The 14,419-nt window shown below is 38.6% G+C and overlaps 1 protein-coding gene across 3 annotated transcripts in view; it reads left to right on the forward strand.

Moving 5' to 3' along the window:
- Positions 1-10,463, forward strand: part of LOC135259151 (hepatocyte growth factor-like) — a 30,726-nt gene extending 20,263 nt beyond the window's left edge. For all 3 annotated transcript variants that reach the window (XM_064343150.1, XM_064343151.1, XM_064343152.1), the window contains exons 10-18: positions 62-155; positions 1,524-1,660; positions 2,060-2,092; positions 2,244-2,349; positions 2,839-2,913; positions 3,515-3,664; positions 4,085-4,191; positions 4,476-4,615; positions 5,301-10,463. In XM_064343150.1, coding sequence (XP_064199220.1) covers positions 62-155; positions 1,524-1,660; positions 2,060-2,092; positions 2,244-2,349; positions 2,839-2,913; positions 3,515-3,664; positions 4,085-4,191; positions 4,476-4,615; positions 5,301-5,483 — 1,025 coding nt within the window. In that variant the 3' untranslated portion in view covers positions 5,484-10,463. The remainder of the gene's footprint in view (positions 1-61; positions 156-1,523; positions 1,661-2,059; positions 2,093-2,243; positions 2,350-2,838; positions 2,914-3,514; positions 3,665-4,084; positions 4,192-4,475; positions 4,616-5,300) is intronic.
- Positions 10,464-14,419: the final 3,956 nt, after the last annotated feature.

A 14,419-nucleotide genomic window follows, 5' to 3' on the forward strand; every position in this document is an offset into this window, starting at 1 on the left:
CAGTCATTGTCAAAGACAAGGGTTTCAGAGCCAATGTTTTCTGGGTTCGTGTCTGTTCTAGACTGCTACGAGGACAATGGTGAGAAGTACCGAGGCCGTTTGTCCAAGACAAGATCTGGTATTCCTTGTGGGCTATGGGAAGACCACAGTAAAAGGTATTGCGTGCTGCTACATCCCCCACCCCCCAAGTGTTGTGGGGTAATGCGTGGAAGAAAAAAAGCATACATTTCAATTGTAGTTTCTATGGAAACGCACCTTGGCCCTGCAGTTCGTTTTTCTGCATTGCGGGCCTTTTTTTTTTTTTTTTGAAGATTCTCAAGGACAAACCTTTGTGGTTCCTGTTCAGCTACAAGAAATATTCATTTTCTATTTGCATTCAGATTTGAATGTCATGTTAGCCTTTTTTGTTGCTTTGTAAGCATATTTTAAATCAATATAATGGTGCCACATGGTTTTGTTTCCTATAGGCCTAGATTACACACACATGGTTATTCAGATGATATGGTAATCATAATTGCCCAAATATTACAAGACTTGTGATGCATGTGAATATTTCACTTTCACTGTGAGTGTTCTAATCACACCGTGGTAACCTGTACCTTTAGTATACAATGTACAGACGGGGTTTGCTGTTGATTATATACATCTCACAGGAGTCTTTCGATTGTTGGTGTAGATTTTTCATTTAAACAGTTGGTTTTGATTGTTTTGACACTGGGGGAAGTCAAAGTTCACCCAGCATAGCCATAAGTGTTAAAAACAACATGGGTGTATCTCTGAAACCACAGGGACTAATCCTATGTGAGGTCATATTTGTCAAGCTCGAGAAAATAAGGGAATGAGAAAATAGGATAAACACAAAATAACTCACATTTACAGGTCTTTAGTTGGTAAATGTGTTGTTAGCATTACAAATTTACAAAAATTTAAGACAGTGATTTCAGAGCTGGTTGGACATGATCCAGGGGTGACCCATGAACCGAAGAAATTCTTGCCCAGTCACTCTTCTGAGCAGATCAAAGTCAATCAGCTTCTTTATTTGGCTCACATCCAAAGAAGCAACCTTCAAAGGTCAGGTGTTGGCCCTGAAAAACTTGTGGGAGGACTTGTTTACATTTTGCAGAGATTATATCATCACTCAAGTAACTCCATGATCTGTGCTATACATTTTTGGACCATATGTCATTCCTGTGTGTTTCAACATTTACCACCAAAGGAATTGAGAAGGCAGTTTCAAAAAGAAAAAAAGAAAAAGGAATTCCTTCAGCTATGAGAATGTGGGAGCAATGAATCTAGGTGGGCATGTCATGACTAATGCTCAAAGCACATACTTTCATTTTCCCCAGGGAGTGTTTCAGGAACCTTTGGGCCTTTGGACCATTTATAGAATTTCTTTTTTGAACTGTAATGGCCAAATCAGGCTTGTATTTCTGTTCAGTGTGACCATCTCAGTCACATTACATTGTTCAGGGAAACTTGGTCTCCAATTGACTATGCTTGTGTGTTTGTCTTGTTGAATGCAGTGGGGACAGAGATGCACCAGTGCTGACCGCTGGACTGGAGATGAACTACTGCAGAAACCCTGATAAGGACAAACATGGGCCATGGTGCTACACTAACCGGTCATCTATTCCCTGGGACTACTGCCCAATAAAGCCATGTAAGTTCTGTGGGAAATGGTACAAATGACCCGCTAAAGATTTTTATAAAATATACCAGAATGTCCTTAATATTATTATATGCTATTTTTTTTAATATAGATATATATATTACAACCTAGGTCAATCGATCAAATTTTATTTATAGAGCACATTTCATTCAAGCAACGCAGCTCAATGTGCTGTACATAAAAATAAGAGAGGTAACCCTGAAATTATAGTATTGCTTCCACATGTTGTTTGTGGGTCATGGATCAACCCCAATCTGCTTCTGTGTATGGAAGAAGAGCCTTGCCCCATAGCCCACTATCAGCTGTATATCCACTTTGGATCTAACAGATGAAGATTTTGTGTATTTATGCATTTAGTACCAATGGTAATTACCTTGCTTTTAATTCCAGGTAAAACTTCACCAAATATGATCCCTGCAAAGAGTGAGTACCTTTTTTTCTTCCAGAATCAGGATAATTAGCTGAATTAGCTTTTGTTCTACTTGCTTGGAGAGCTGCCCATCCGATGTACAAAATTTTCTCCTTAGTGCTCCAGGTTTTGGTTTTGATTTTGGTCTGTTTTACTTTTTTCAAGCTGACACATTAAAGGCATCCTGCTTTGTTCACAAAACAACGAGGATTGTGGGAGGAACACAGGTCAGGATCAAGGAAGGGAGCTGGATGGTCAGCATACAGAAAGGGTAACGGTCTCTAGATCATTTTAACAGGCTTTACAGTTCACGTCTGCAATTCACATTAAATCAGTGTCAGCCAACAGAGAGCCATAGATTCTGATTCTGTGCCAACATGCATCTTCACTATTTAATTGGAACAACTGAGTGGATATTTAAGTTAAACGTATGTGCCAGATGATTGTGAGCAGCAGGTCTAGAAGCATTATGAGGGTACATTAGCCATACTTCTTTGCTTTATGTGGCAAATTACATAGCTTTGCGCAATGTCTTTGTTTCTGTGAAGGTAGATTGATCAGTACTTTGTTCATTGATATTTACAAACTGAGGCTTATAGTTCAGGTTTTTTGCATGGATTAAAACCTCGTGTTTATTATCCCAACTCCATCAGTTTTGAGGACTAAGCCTGCACTTCTATGCCCTTTCATTTCTTATGTTAGCACATTGTGAAATTTGGAAGCAGTCCACCTGAATAAACTAATTTACTTTTGTTCCCAGTAACATCCACTGGTGTGGCGGATCGTTGGTACGAGAGGACTGGGTACTAACCCATCGACAGTGTTTCTCTTCCTGGTAATTTTTTCACATACTGAAAAATGTGAAATTATGTGAACAAGCTGCCATTTTTGTGAAATTTTAAAAGTTACTTTTGTGGCAATGGGGACGAGTTCCTCAGAATAATTTGTTCTTTTCTGGTTGGTCTCATCTGTTTTGTACTTGACATATCAGTGGCCTGAAATATGCCTGTGAATTTTCAAGAGCAGTATGAAATAAAATCTTGGTGGTCCCTGTGGACTTTTAATAGTGGACCACTTGTCTGTGTTTTAGATTATCGCTCTCATCCAACATCAGAGACAAGAGAAAAGGCACTGTTCAGATTTAGCAACTCTTACTTTTTAAATGTTGCTTATTTTGAGAGATTAACTTTTATAATCATCCAAGCTTTCCACCAAGAATGTTTACTCAACTCTGGTTATTTTCCCCACTGATCAGGGTGCTTAAAAACACTGTCAAGTACTGATGTGCAGCCAACGTAGAACCATTTAGCTGGTATTAATATTTATACACACTTGAGAATCAGCCAGTTCAGTGAACCGTGTCACTAGGAAAGCCACAAAATTCCCATGATATGAGGGCATAAGGGCGATGACCAAATTTTGGCCTTACTCCACAGTATCCCTGACCTAACTGAATACAGAGTGTGGATGGGGTTCCTCTACCTCAATGACTCTGGTGGGACGTTATCCACTAAGCAGGAGCTGAGGATTGCCCATGTCATCTGTGGTCCAGAGGGCTCCAACCTGGCCCTCCTCAAGTTATCACAGTGAGATTCCTGGAATAGTTCTCTCGTTCATCTGTTTATTATTTTTCATGGGAAATACATAACATGTTGATACATATTGCAAGATAGAAAATCTGTAATACTGTGAAGTGTGTTAAAGTAAACTGAATGCATTTGAAACCATATTGCTGTATAAAGATAACTATATAAATATGTTGTTCAATTTACTTATATTTTATTTCACATTGTCAAAAAAATGTAATTACTTACACATTATTCTATTTGGGATTTTATGTTATAGCACTTATTCATTTTTCAAAGGAAGGTAATGCTGCTTGCTTACAATTATGCAAAATGCAGTATTTTATCACATTCTGTTTCAGCCTTTAACAGTACAAAGAAAGTGGGCGAGTGTTGACCATCAGTTCTGTTAACATCCATGTTTTGCTGTTCCATGCTCAGACCTGCCCGCCTTGCAGAGAACGTCAGAACAGTCCAACTTCCAGTGGCAGGATGTGCCATGAAAGAGGGGACCAACTGCACCATGTATGGATGGGGGGAGACCAAAGGTACCATCTGGTCTACCCAACCCCCTCAAAGACACCCTTCCTCTAAAATGCACCACATTCTTTTTCAGTCGATGGCTCTGTTTAGAGTGTTTTATACTTTTATTTGATCCAAGTCAGGTCGAGTAACTTGCCAAAAACATTTAAGTGCCCTATCAAGGATTTCGAACCTATAACCTTCTGCCTTGCCCAGGCCCCACCCTACAATTTCAGTCATGCGTTTCTGTATCTGCTTTTGGTTAATGTGATTTATGAGCACTTCCCCTTTGTTGTTTCTGTCTTTAAAGGGACTGGATATGAAGGAGTGATGAAGGCCGTCCAGTTGCCAATAGTCGGTAATGAGAAATGCAGTGAGAACCACCGGGGGAATCTGATAACAGAGACCAAAATCTGCGCTGGGGGCCGAAAGGATGAGGGAGTTTGTGATGTGAGTGTTTTTAAAGGTCTCGACTCAGTATATACACTCTCCACATGTGAGCCAGTCACTGTGGGGAGAATTATCACTTCAGTGGCTGAGTTTCTGAATTTATGCTATGCCAATTCACTATTTTTTTGGGCTTACCTAAAGAAAACAGGCTCTCTGTATATTAAAACAGATGATTTGACTGTTTTAAAAACAGAAACTTGTCAGTAATTGTCCTATGTGCTCAATGGTCTAAATAGTAGGTATATATGCATTGAATACGCAACCCTGTGGGTCAGAGGCAGTACATTCAATTCCCTGGTGGGGATATGTGTACCCTTGTGAAAGGTAATTCCATCTAAGTTACTTATGAAATACTTGAGAAATATCCAACTGTATTAAAAATAATAATAATTAAAAGTTGTTTTAGGTGCTTTAGGCGAGGTTATTCATTAAACGCTTAAAATATAATGGAAATTTGCCCTAATACACGAGTGCATTTTAACTACATAAAAAAATCAATCAGCCGTTGCATTATTTACTAATTGAAGTGTAATACACAGTGTGTACTCAAATCATGCAATTTCACTTTTCAAAGTCATTCCATCTTAGCTAGTAGGCTTTAGCAGTATGTAAGATCACAAACTTGTGTTTAAAGACATTCATTCATACATTCTATTGACTTCCTGATCTTGCTTCTTTCTTACAGAATGATTATGGTGGGCCACTGGTGTGCCAGGAGGGTGAGAGTAAAATCATACTGGGCGTGAGCATACATGGCAGGGGGTGTGCTCGAGCTAACCGGCCTGCAGTCTTTGTCAACGTCCCCTACTACACTCAGTGGATACACAAGGTTTTCCGATACTTCTTCTACCTGGAGGAGAACCACTAGAGGAACCATTCTTGGAAGTTTGAGACAGACAGATTGAACTTAATGACATCTGTGATGTTTAAGACTTGCTTTAAGAAAGCCATATCTTGGAATTTGGTCACAATACTCCTCTACAGCCTCTTCAGTTTTCCGTGGTCTGTATCGGCAGGGATAATCCGGATATCCAAGACAGCTGCTTACGTGGGACATGACAAATGAGGACAGAATGGATTTTTTTTTTTTTAATGCAAAATGGAAACATTTTTGGATTTCTTTCTTCTTAAAAGACTTCTTAAAGGTTGAACATCCTTTGGTTTTGGTTGCCACATTGACATGAGGGCTGGCATCATTCAGTAAGCTTTACAGAAATATTTCCTTTGAGGTCAAATCTGTATGAAACCTAGTCGTGTGTACAGTAAGTAATCAAAGTTACAGTGAGCATGTGTGTGTGTGTGTGTGTGTGTATACAGTGCCCTCCAAAATTATGCTTAATTAACTTAACAATTAGCAAAAGGCTATACAATAATAAACAAGCACTTTTACACATTTTATTCTCAAACATGTGGAAAATATTCTACTTTAACAATTATTCAGTGTAAAAATATTTTGGAACGTACAATATAACTCATTGCCTGTATTGATTTTATACAGCCTTCTTTGCTCATGTTTATCAAGGGTGTGAATAATTTTGGATGGAGCAGACTATATGTGTGTGTGTGTGTGCGTGAAGTGAATTGTACTGGCAATGAAAATAATGATGAATGGCAGTAGCATTGGTGATGGTTGTTTTGATGTGTGTTATCCCTAAAGTATTGTCTCCTGAAAATACTTGAATTCTTTCAAAACCAAAATACTTAATCTGTCTGTAATTCTTGTAAGAAACTGGGTGTTTCTGACTTCAGTACCCAATGCATCATTTAAAGCTGTGTGGTTAGTGTCAGATGCTAAATTGTGGCCAAGCAGTGTTGTACATACTGTAGGTTTATGAGAGCACTGCAAACACTCCGCAATGTTTTGTAGGTCTTATAGATCTGTATATTGGAAATGTTGACATAGTAACATCTGGCTTATCCCATTTTCAGTGTTATTTTCCGTGTTGAATTTGCAGTTAAATCTGTCATGTTACATTTCCAGGGAAATCTTTTGGTAAGAATGGTTTTCCCTTGTGTTTGGACAAATTAAATTGTTAAATAGATTTCTGGTAGCTGGGAGCCAAAGCAAATGGTATCTGTAGAGCAAGTATTCCTGAATGTATTCTTTATAAATTAGTATCAGTTCTGTCTTGAAGATGGTGCATGCATGTGTACACAAGTAACTATTGTCTGAAGAAGACTGCACTGCCTGTTTGCGTTCTGCTGGTCAGAATACAGATGTGTGTCTATGTGTGTGTATATAATAAGGTTGTCATCACAAAAGATAAATGGTCACACGTTGGACCAGATTTCCCTCTCGAGTTCTGGTGTACCTTATAGCATGCATGTTTTATTGTTGGCTCAAAATAGGCAGGCCTCCAAAGTAATCTACCAGAGAAGTAGCTTCATTAAATACAGTCAGTTAAAATAATATTGCTGAAAGACTCATTTTAAATGTCTGTCTTGTGGCAATGTTCATTGTGCAGACTATCAAAAATAATGAATAATGAATCATTAAAGTTTATACAAAAAGACCTAAGGGATGTTATATGTTACAGAACAAAAATAAGTTAAACGTATTTCTCTGATTTGCAAAAAGGAACAGCAACAGTAATTTACTGAAGGAAACTCACTAAACTGTTTTGGCACTGTCTTGGCAAAATGTTATTTCTAACAGCTTCTAATGCTAGTAATGTTTATACCCTTTGGGAACCTGGACATAAATGTTTTCACCTTGCCCTCTTGTTGTGTTACAATATCCATCCATGTTTCATATTAAATAGGCTATGGTCCTGTGTAATTGGACCGTAGATAAAAGCGTAAGAAACTACAAGCAAGTACTGTGTAATTGCTATGAGTCTATTTATAGTTGCATAGTTGATTTGTGAATGGCATGTACAATAAGGCCAGAGTTAGCTGTGGGTTTAGGTTTAAAGAAAGGGGATGAACGTATACTTTAAAGTATAGCTGATATTGGGGCTATAGTTAAAACAAGGGGTAGGGCAAGAATTAGTCAGGTCATTTGTAATGATAAAATCTGTGTGTTCCCAGTTCACTAATTTTAGCATAGTGATAGGAAATCAGCATGGTAACAGGAAACAGTATGAGCAGAAATAATTTCATTGAGGAACATTTAAAAATAGGGCCATTCCAGGAGATGTAGTAAGATCTGGCTGTCTACTGGGTTGATAGCTGCAATTAATTAAAAACAAGCTATTCTTGCAGTAAAAGACTCTGCCTCTTTGAAATATCCAGCCTTTTATTCAGACTAATTAACGGTCCAGGAAGTTGTTCCAAACAGGAGAATTCTGCTGACATTTTAAATACAGCACCCTCTAGTGTCTTGGTGGTAAATATTAAAAAAAGACCATTTTGAACAACTGAAGGCAGTTAAAAACAGGCAGAAAGTGAAAGGAATTACATTTTAAGGATATGGTCCAGAGAGCATGTTTTTGGTTTGTGAGTGAAGAAGCCAAGAAACATCAAACTATGAAGCAGAGCAGACTGAGTGAGGGCGAGGTTGCGTGGAATCTGAATGACAGGGCACTTAGAACCAATGGATGACAGCACGTTTATCTGTTAAGATGCATCCACAGTGACAGAAATAAGAGGGTAACTTCGGGAGGCGAAAAATAGTTTGTGATTTAGTAGCTGCGTGTTGGTATTTTGCCTGGAAGGATTATATTTTAGCTGCAGTTATTGGAGACTGAAAAGTTGGAGGTTGGCGTAGAGGGTGCGTTCAGTGGCATTCGATTTCTTCCGTCTCCTCTGCTTATTGTAGTTTGATTGCCATTGTGTGTGGCAGCTGAGAGCTAGGGACTTGGTGGTCTTTTCTGTTGATTTGGATGAGAGATGGCAGAGAGTGTCAAGGATGCTGTAGACGGGAGAGTGGTTGTTAGCAGAGCTAGCAGTCAGGAGGAGGAGTCAAAAGAGGACAGAAAAGACAAGACCATGAAGGAGGGGGGGAGAGCAAAACCTGTTATGGAATACACAGTGGAAAGTGACAAGGGGTAATGGAAATAGACACAAGAGGAAGGGGGTATTTCTGTCAAAAAAGGTGACATAATCATGATCTGAGAGCTGAAGTGGCATGACAGAAAGATTTAACGTGCTGCAGTTTATCCTGAAATGCAAGGTCATGCTGCCGGCCAGCCTTACTGTGTGTGCCGAAGACTTACAAACAAGGATTGAAAGAGTATAAAGGAGAAGTAAAAGGGGAAAGGGAAGACAGAACACAAGGAAAAGAATGGAAGTCAGAATAGCTGGTAAACCACATACTCTATTCCCCTCACAGAGGACTTCCAAAGATAAGACTACCATGTCTTTGTACAACGGAGTAATTTGACAAAGAGGTTTATGCTTAAATCATCTTTACTTCAACTAATAATTCTACCATCAAACACTTATTCCAATTGAGAGGTAGACAATGGACGACTACACTTCTACCTCGATTTAACAAAAAACTGACAGTTGAAACTGCATATTCAAGACCTGCTATTTATTAATGTGGCTGGCACAGGACGTAGGCAGCAGTACAGTATAATGGTTAGGAAATTGAACTTGTAACTCAGAGGTTGCAGGTTCAGTTCTCAGGTAGAGCACTTCTGTCGTACCCTTGAGCAAGGTATTTGCCTGAATTGCATCAGTACATAGCCAGCTGTATGAATGTATGCTATAAACATTTCATGTGTTGTGGATAAGAGTTTGTTAAATGTATATTCTTATCCACAGTAAAACCTCTATTTACAAAATTAAAAAAATTCTTTACGAACAGGCACTGTCAATTTATCTATGTATTTAGAAAAGGTAGCAATACTATGGCTATAGCTTTAAAACCCATGCCATCTCCTCTAGGTTGTTTATTGAACTGCTTGTGGATACTTAAATTCTGTGAAGTAAGCTATCGTGCACACATCACTCTTTTTATTGAAGATAAAGGTAGCTAGGCAAGCTTAGTAATAGGGAAGGCTCTCTCTCCCTCTCACATGTCTAGCAACAACATTGTGGAGGTGCTAACCTGTCAAGCTGTGCTTCAGCTCAGGGGGCAGCCACGCAACTCTATCAGAAATCAATGAAGCTAATACAGCGTTTCCAAACATTTCTATTTTATACTACAGAATGGCTGATACTTAGTGCAGAGGACAGTGTCCAACAAAATATCTGAAACGGTGATACAGGCCAGCAGGCTAGGTACTATATAGACACAGGGTGGGATCAAAGGTCAGGACTGAATCTGCTGGATGTAAACATTTGACTAAACAAAAAAGGAGAATTCATCTGACAATATTTTATAGTAGGGATCTAATGGTCTTCATAAAATCTGAGTAAATTTCAAAAACAATGATTGGAGTATTCTGCATGAATTGGAATAAATTTAAAAAATAGACAGTAGGTAAGATGATATTCCTTCCAAAGAGTATTGTGTGTTTTCAGTGTCAAGGTAAACAATGTACGAGACTATGGTTGATGTTTGTTTGTAACTGAAGGTGATACAATCTCTAGAGCAAAAACATGAATGTGCGCCACAATAAGGAAACTAGAGAGGTATACTGGTACCATTAACATGGTATTTAAGTACCGTTGCATGGTGAAATGGTAGTGCGTCAACTGTCAAGATGGTGGATGCATGTGCGTGGGGACGTGCCTTCTTGTCTTGAGCCCATCCCCCCAAAATGTCTGTATGCTGCAAACCTTAAATATAAATTATGATACTGGACATGGTCCTTGGCAGCAGAATACCAAGTGTGCAAGCTTTTACTTGCATGACTCAGGTGGGAGTTTTATTGGTGGGGCTGAACCTTGTTACAGTATTTCTTAAAAGCACTGTGTAGCACAAATGTCTGCTTGGAATAAACATGCAAAAACCCAACTGTCATATTGTCAAACTGGCTGTAATGCAAGCTTTCATTTCAGTGGGACACATTCTTTTGAAAATGCCGACAATGGTAATAACATATTTACATTCATTTTGACAAATTTCACAAAAATGTAAAACGGATATTTATCCTTTATAGATTTCAAAGTAAATCACAGAAAGCCATTGAAAACCCCCCATTTCCAGAGGAAAATTCCTACATTTTTTCAATGCATTGAAATGGCAACCAAAGGAATTTCCCTAATATGGTATAATAAAGTATCACTTTACTTGCTTTTACTTGAAAATAAATTGTACAAAATCACTATGCATTTCAGTCCAAGAAATACACTGACACTCCATGCAGCATCTCTAGGGTCTCTGCCATGAACACCATTACCGTTCAAAAGCATTAATTTTGCTGTGGTCTTTGCTGTCAAACCCTGAAGCTGAAATGTGGTACTATAAAAACTGGCATGCTATTACATTCATTCAGCAGATTCACTTATCCAAAGCAATATACAGAATAGGATAACTATAAGTGCATCCATCTGATTAATACTGTAGGAGGGTAGGAATTTGATCTTTCATAAAGTAAAACTTGTAGCAAAAAATAGTCTTAACAGTATGAAACATACCAGGTGCAAGCAAGGCAGTTTAATTACAATACAGTGCCATTTAAGCACCAGCTCTGTACTACTTTCCCAAAACAAAATGTACCAATAAGGTGGCAGGTAACCAAACAGACATTGATACCTCTGTATGCATATCTGCTCCCCTTCTGACAAACTTTCAAAACATCCCTTCTGTACTTCCATGTCCCTGGTAGGTCTATCCTAAATCAACATGCGTGCATACTGGGGCTGGTTACAAATAGTCTGCATATTGGGGCTGATTACAAATAGTCACTGTCACCTCTGGGTGTGTGTGTTCCTCCCATTTAGTTCTGGTTGGCGATCAACCACCCCCCTTTGGTCAATGAATGTCTCCAGCTAGTCCATCCCAGTTCAAGTCAACACTCAAGGAAATAGTGGCAAATTAGATCACGCAAAGTTCCTTACACTATGAGCAGTAAAATGCTAAAAACAGCAGTCAACCTTGGTACTGCAATTAAGGCCAACTAATTAGAACGTTTGGCAGGACGTATGAGCTATATTTATGCTGCACCTGAGTTCCTTGAGCTATAGCCTGCTTTAGTCTGTGTCTTACAGCTGCGAACATATAAATACAGAATGTTGAATACTTTCTTTGCCAATAATCACAGTCAATACTACTTGGTAACATATTAGCTTACAATCACTTGGCAAACACTCTTATCCAGGGCATCAAACAGCAGTGGGGAAAATCAGTGTTCCTCTCAAGAATACTAAATGCAGTACCACTAAGGCATACAGGCCTATTTATAAACACTAAGGGTAATATTAACCTAACAATATGAATACTATTTGAAGTATTGCTGTGCTACAGAATCACAATTTTTCCAAAATCGCAATTGTAACTTTGCACAAACAAGTGAATGAACAAAAAGCGTGTGACTCACCTAGATGTTCCACCTTGATCGCAAGTTAACTAATCAGTGGTGTCACAACCAGGAGCTAGGTACAACTGTGTTGTGCATGAAATTATGAAAAATAAGTACCGCAAGCTATGCAACCTTATTTCTTATATAAAGGGCCACCAGTATGTCACCTCTTGTTTTCTAGCAGTGTAATTCAGTCCACCACCAGCTAGAAGTCGTGATAGCCTCTATGTAAAGTTAATTTGCAAACAACTATCCCATTTGCACCACCTCAATAATATAAGTTGACAAAGTAATTGCCTTTAATTAAGCACAGGTGATGATCGATAGGTGACACTAATTAAATTTAGTTGAATTACTTACTACTGTGGACGTGCAGCAGTATTTTAAAATGCTGTACTTGGGCCACATAGGTTTTGTTTGAAGCAGTGGTAAATGTCCACATTAAAAATGAGAGCAGTTATATAACATTTAACTTGCACACAAAAATAAATAAATAAATTCATAATTTAACTAATTATCTAATCATGGTCTTCAATTAAGACTTTATGTAGAATCAGGTGTTTCAGTGCTGGGCTAGAACAAGAATCTGCAATCCCAATGGCCCTTTTCGGATAGGACTGGACACCTCTGCTTTATATAGAGGTATTTTCCTTTTTACTGCAGTGATACTCATTCCTGGTCCTGGGGAGTCTGCTGATTTTTGTTGTTTCCTTAAAATCAGTGACTGATTCATATCCAAGAAGACCCTGAGTTAACTGTGCAATCCACTGCTTTTCCTGATCAATTGCTGTGCTACTCAAGTTCTGAGTGACAACTAAAGCAGACTCTGCGACTCACCATGACCTGGAGTGGGGACCACAGACTCAGAGACATGCCTTTCATTGTATTTAAACTTCATCCACTTTCACTTTCTTTCCTGATTCTCCCCATATTAGATCAACCAGATGTTTACATGAATGTCTCAGTTAGAAATTCAGTTGTACAATTAGTCACTTGATTGTGCTGTTGGAGTGGTCACATGGTTGAGGCAAACTCGTTGCCCTACTTGTTTAAAAGGATTTGCCTCATATCATTGGTAGCAGCTGTGGGATATTTTACATATTTCTGCGTAGGGCCTTACGTCATTTTAGAACATCTGTTGGTAACTCTGTTGTCTCCCCTCGACTCTCTGCAGCAGCTTGCGGGGCCAAAACATTGCTTTGATTACAATTGTTAACAGTTACAACTCCCAATATCTAGCAGACCTAATGTTATTTTTGGATGTCTCATCCCAGTTTGCAAAGAAAATTCCCATACTGGGTCATTTAGCCATAGCTTGCTAAAAGCTTAGCTTGCTAGCCCACCGCTAAAGTTTGACCTAGGTTGATCAGATTTTTCTGAATTTCAAGACAATTTGGTAATAGTTAAAATATAGGGGAGACTGGGGTTAGTTGTTCCTCGTAGACCTTTTTTAACACCTTCAAGTGCTGTACGTCATTTTTGATTCATTTTGTAACATCCCCTTCTGGGTCAAGATGAGTGTTGGACCACACAATGGGTATCTCCATCTTTTGGCTAAACTTCCAAGTTTACAAGGGTATTTTGGGGCAATGGGGCAGAGCTTAGTGCCTCTTGTCCCTAAGAAGGGGGACCTAAAGGTCAGCCAATCAGCCTCAGTTGATTACCAGATCACGGTGAAGGCACTGATGATAAGGGTGCAATTATCAACTTGCTCCTCTTGAGACATCTTCACCATCAATGGCACAGACATTCATTCTATCACCACTGCAACCAAGATATTATATGACTTCCAAGCAGCCAAGGGTGCCCTGGTCAATAGGGAGCAAGCATTTCATGTCCTTTCATGGCCTTGGAGTGGGAGACCTTCCCTTTCCCTTTCCTAAAGCTCTTGGGGGTCACCTTCAAATAAAAAAATTTAAAAACATGGTTTTGCTTTCTTTTCAATTCCCATTGGGACCTGCTTTTCTTTTTTTTTTACCAGCGCAACAGAAACACAGACCTGGTTCTACTAATTAGCAGCTCAACAAGAGCTCTATCTCAGATGTTACCAAACTAAATCCTGGGGCCCCCCTGTATAGCCTAAGATGGTTTTTTTTCCAACCAGTCACAATCCCAAATTTTTTAAAAAGCTGTTATTTTTTTATTTATTTTTTTAATTAGGCTATTTTCACATTTAGAGAGCACATTATGACAGAAATAGCTATGCATGCCATAAAGAATAATTATCACATTTCCTTGTAGTTACTACAAGAGGAGTTAGATAGATAATCATTACAAGATAATCATGAATCTCTCATTTCCCTGTAGTGACAACATGGAGACCTAATTAATATCTGTTCGTTTAATCAAACTTTTTTTTTTCTTTTTTCCTCAATTGCCACTCCCATTTTAATCCAATATTTTCCAACAGCTAATTTGTGAATAACACTTGATAATATTCTATTGGTTA

The sequence above is a fragment of the Anguilla rostrata genome, chromosome 7, assembly GCF_018555375.3.
Source record: "Anguilla rostrata isolate EN2019 chromosome 7, ASM1855537v3, whole genome shotgun sequence".
Lineage (NCBI taxonomy): Eukaryota > Metazoa > Chordata > Actinopteri > Anguilliformes > Anguillidae > Anguilla > Anguilla rostrata.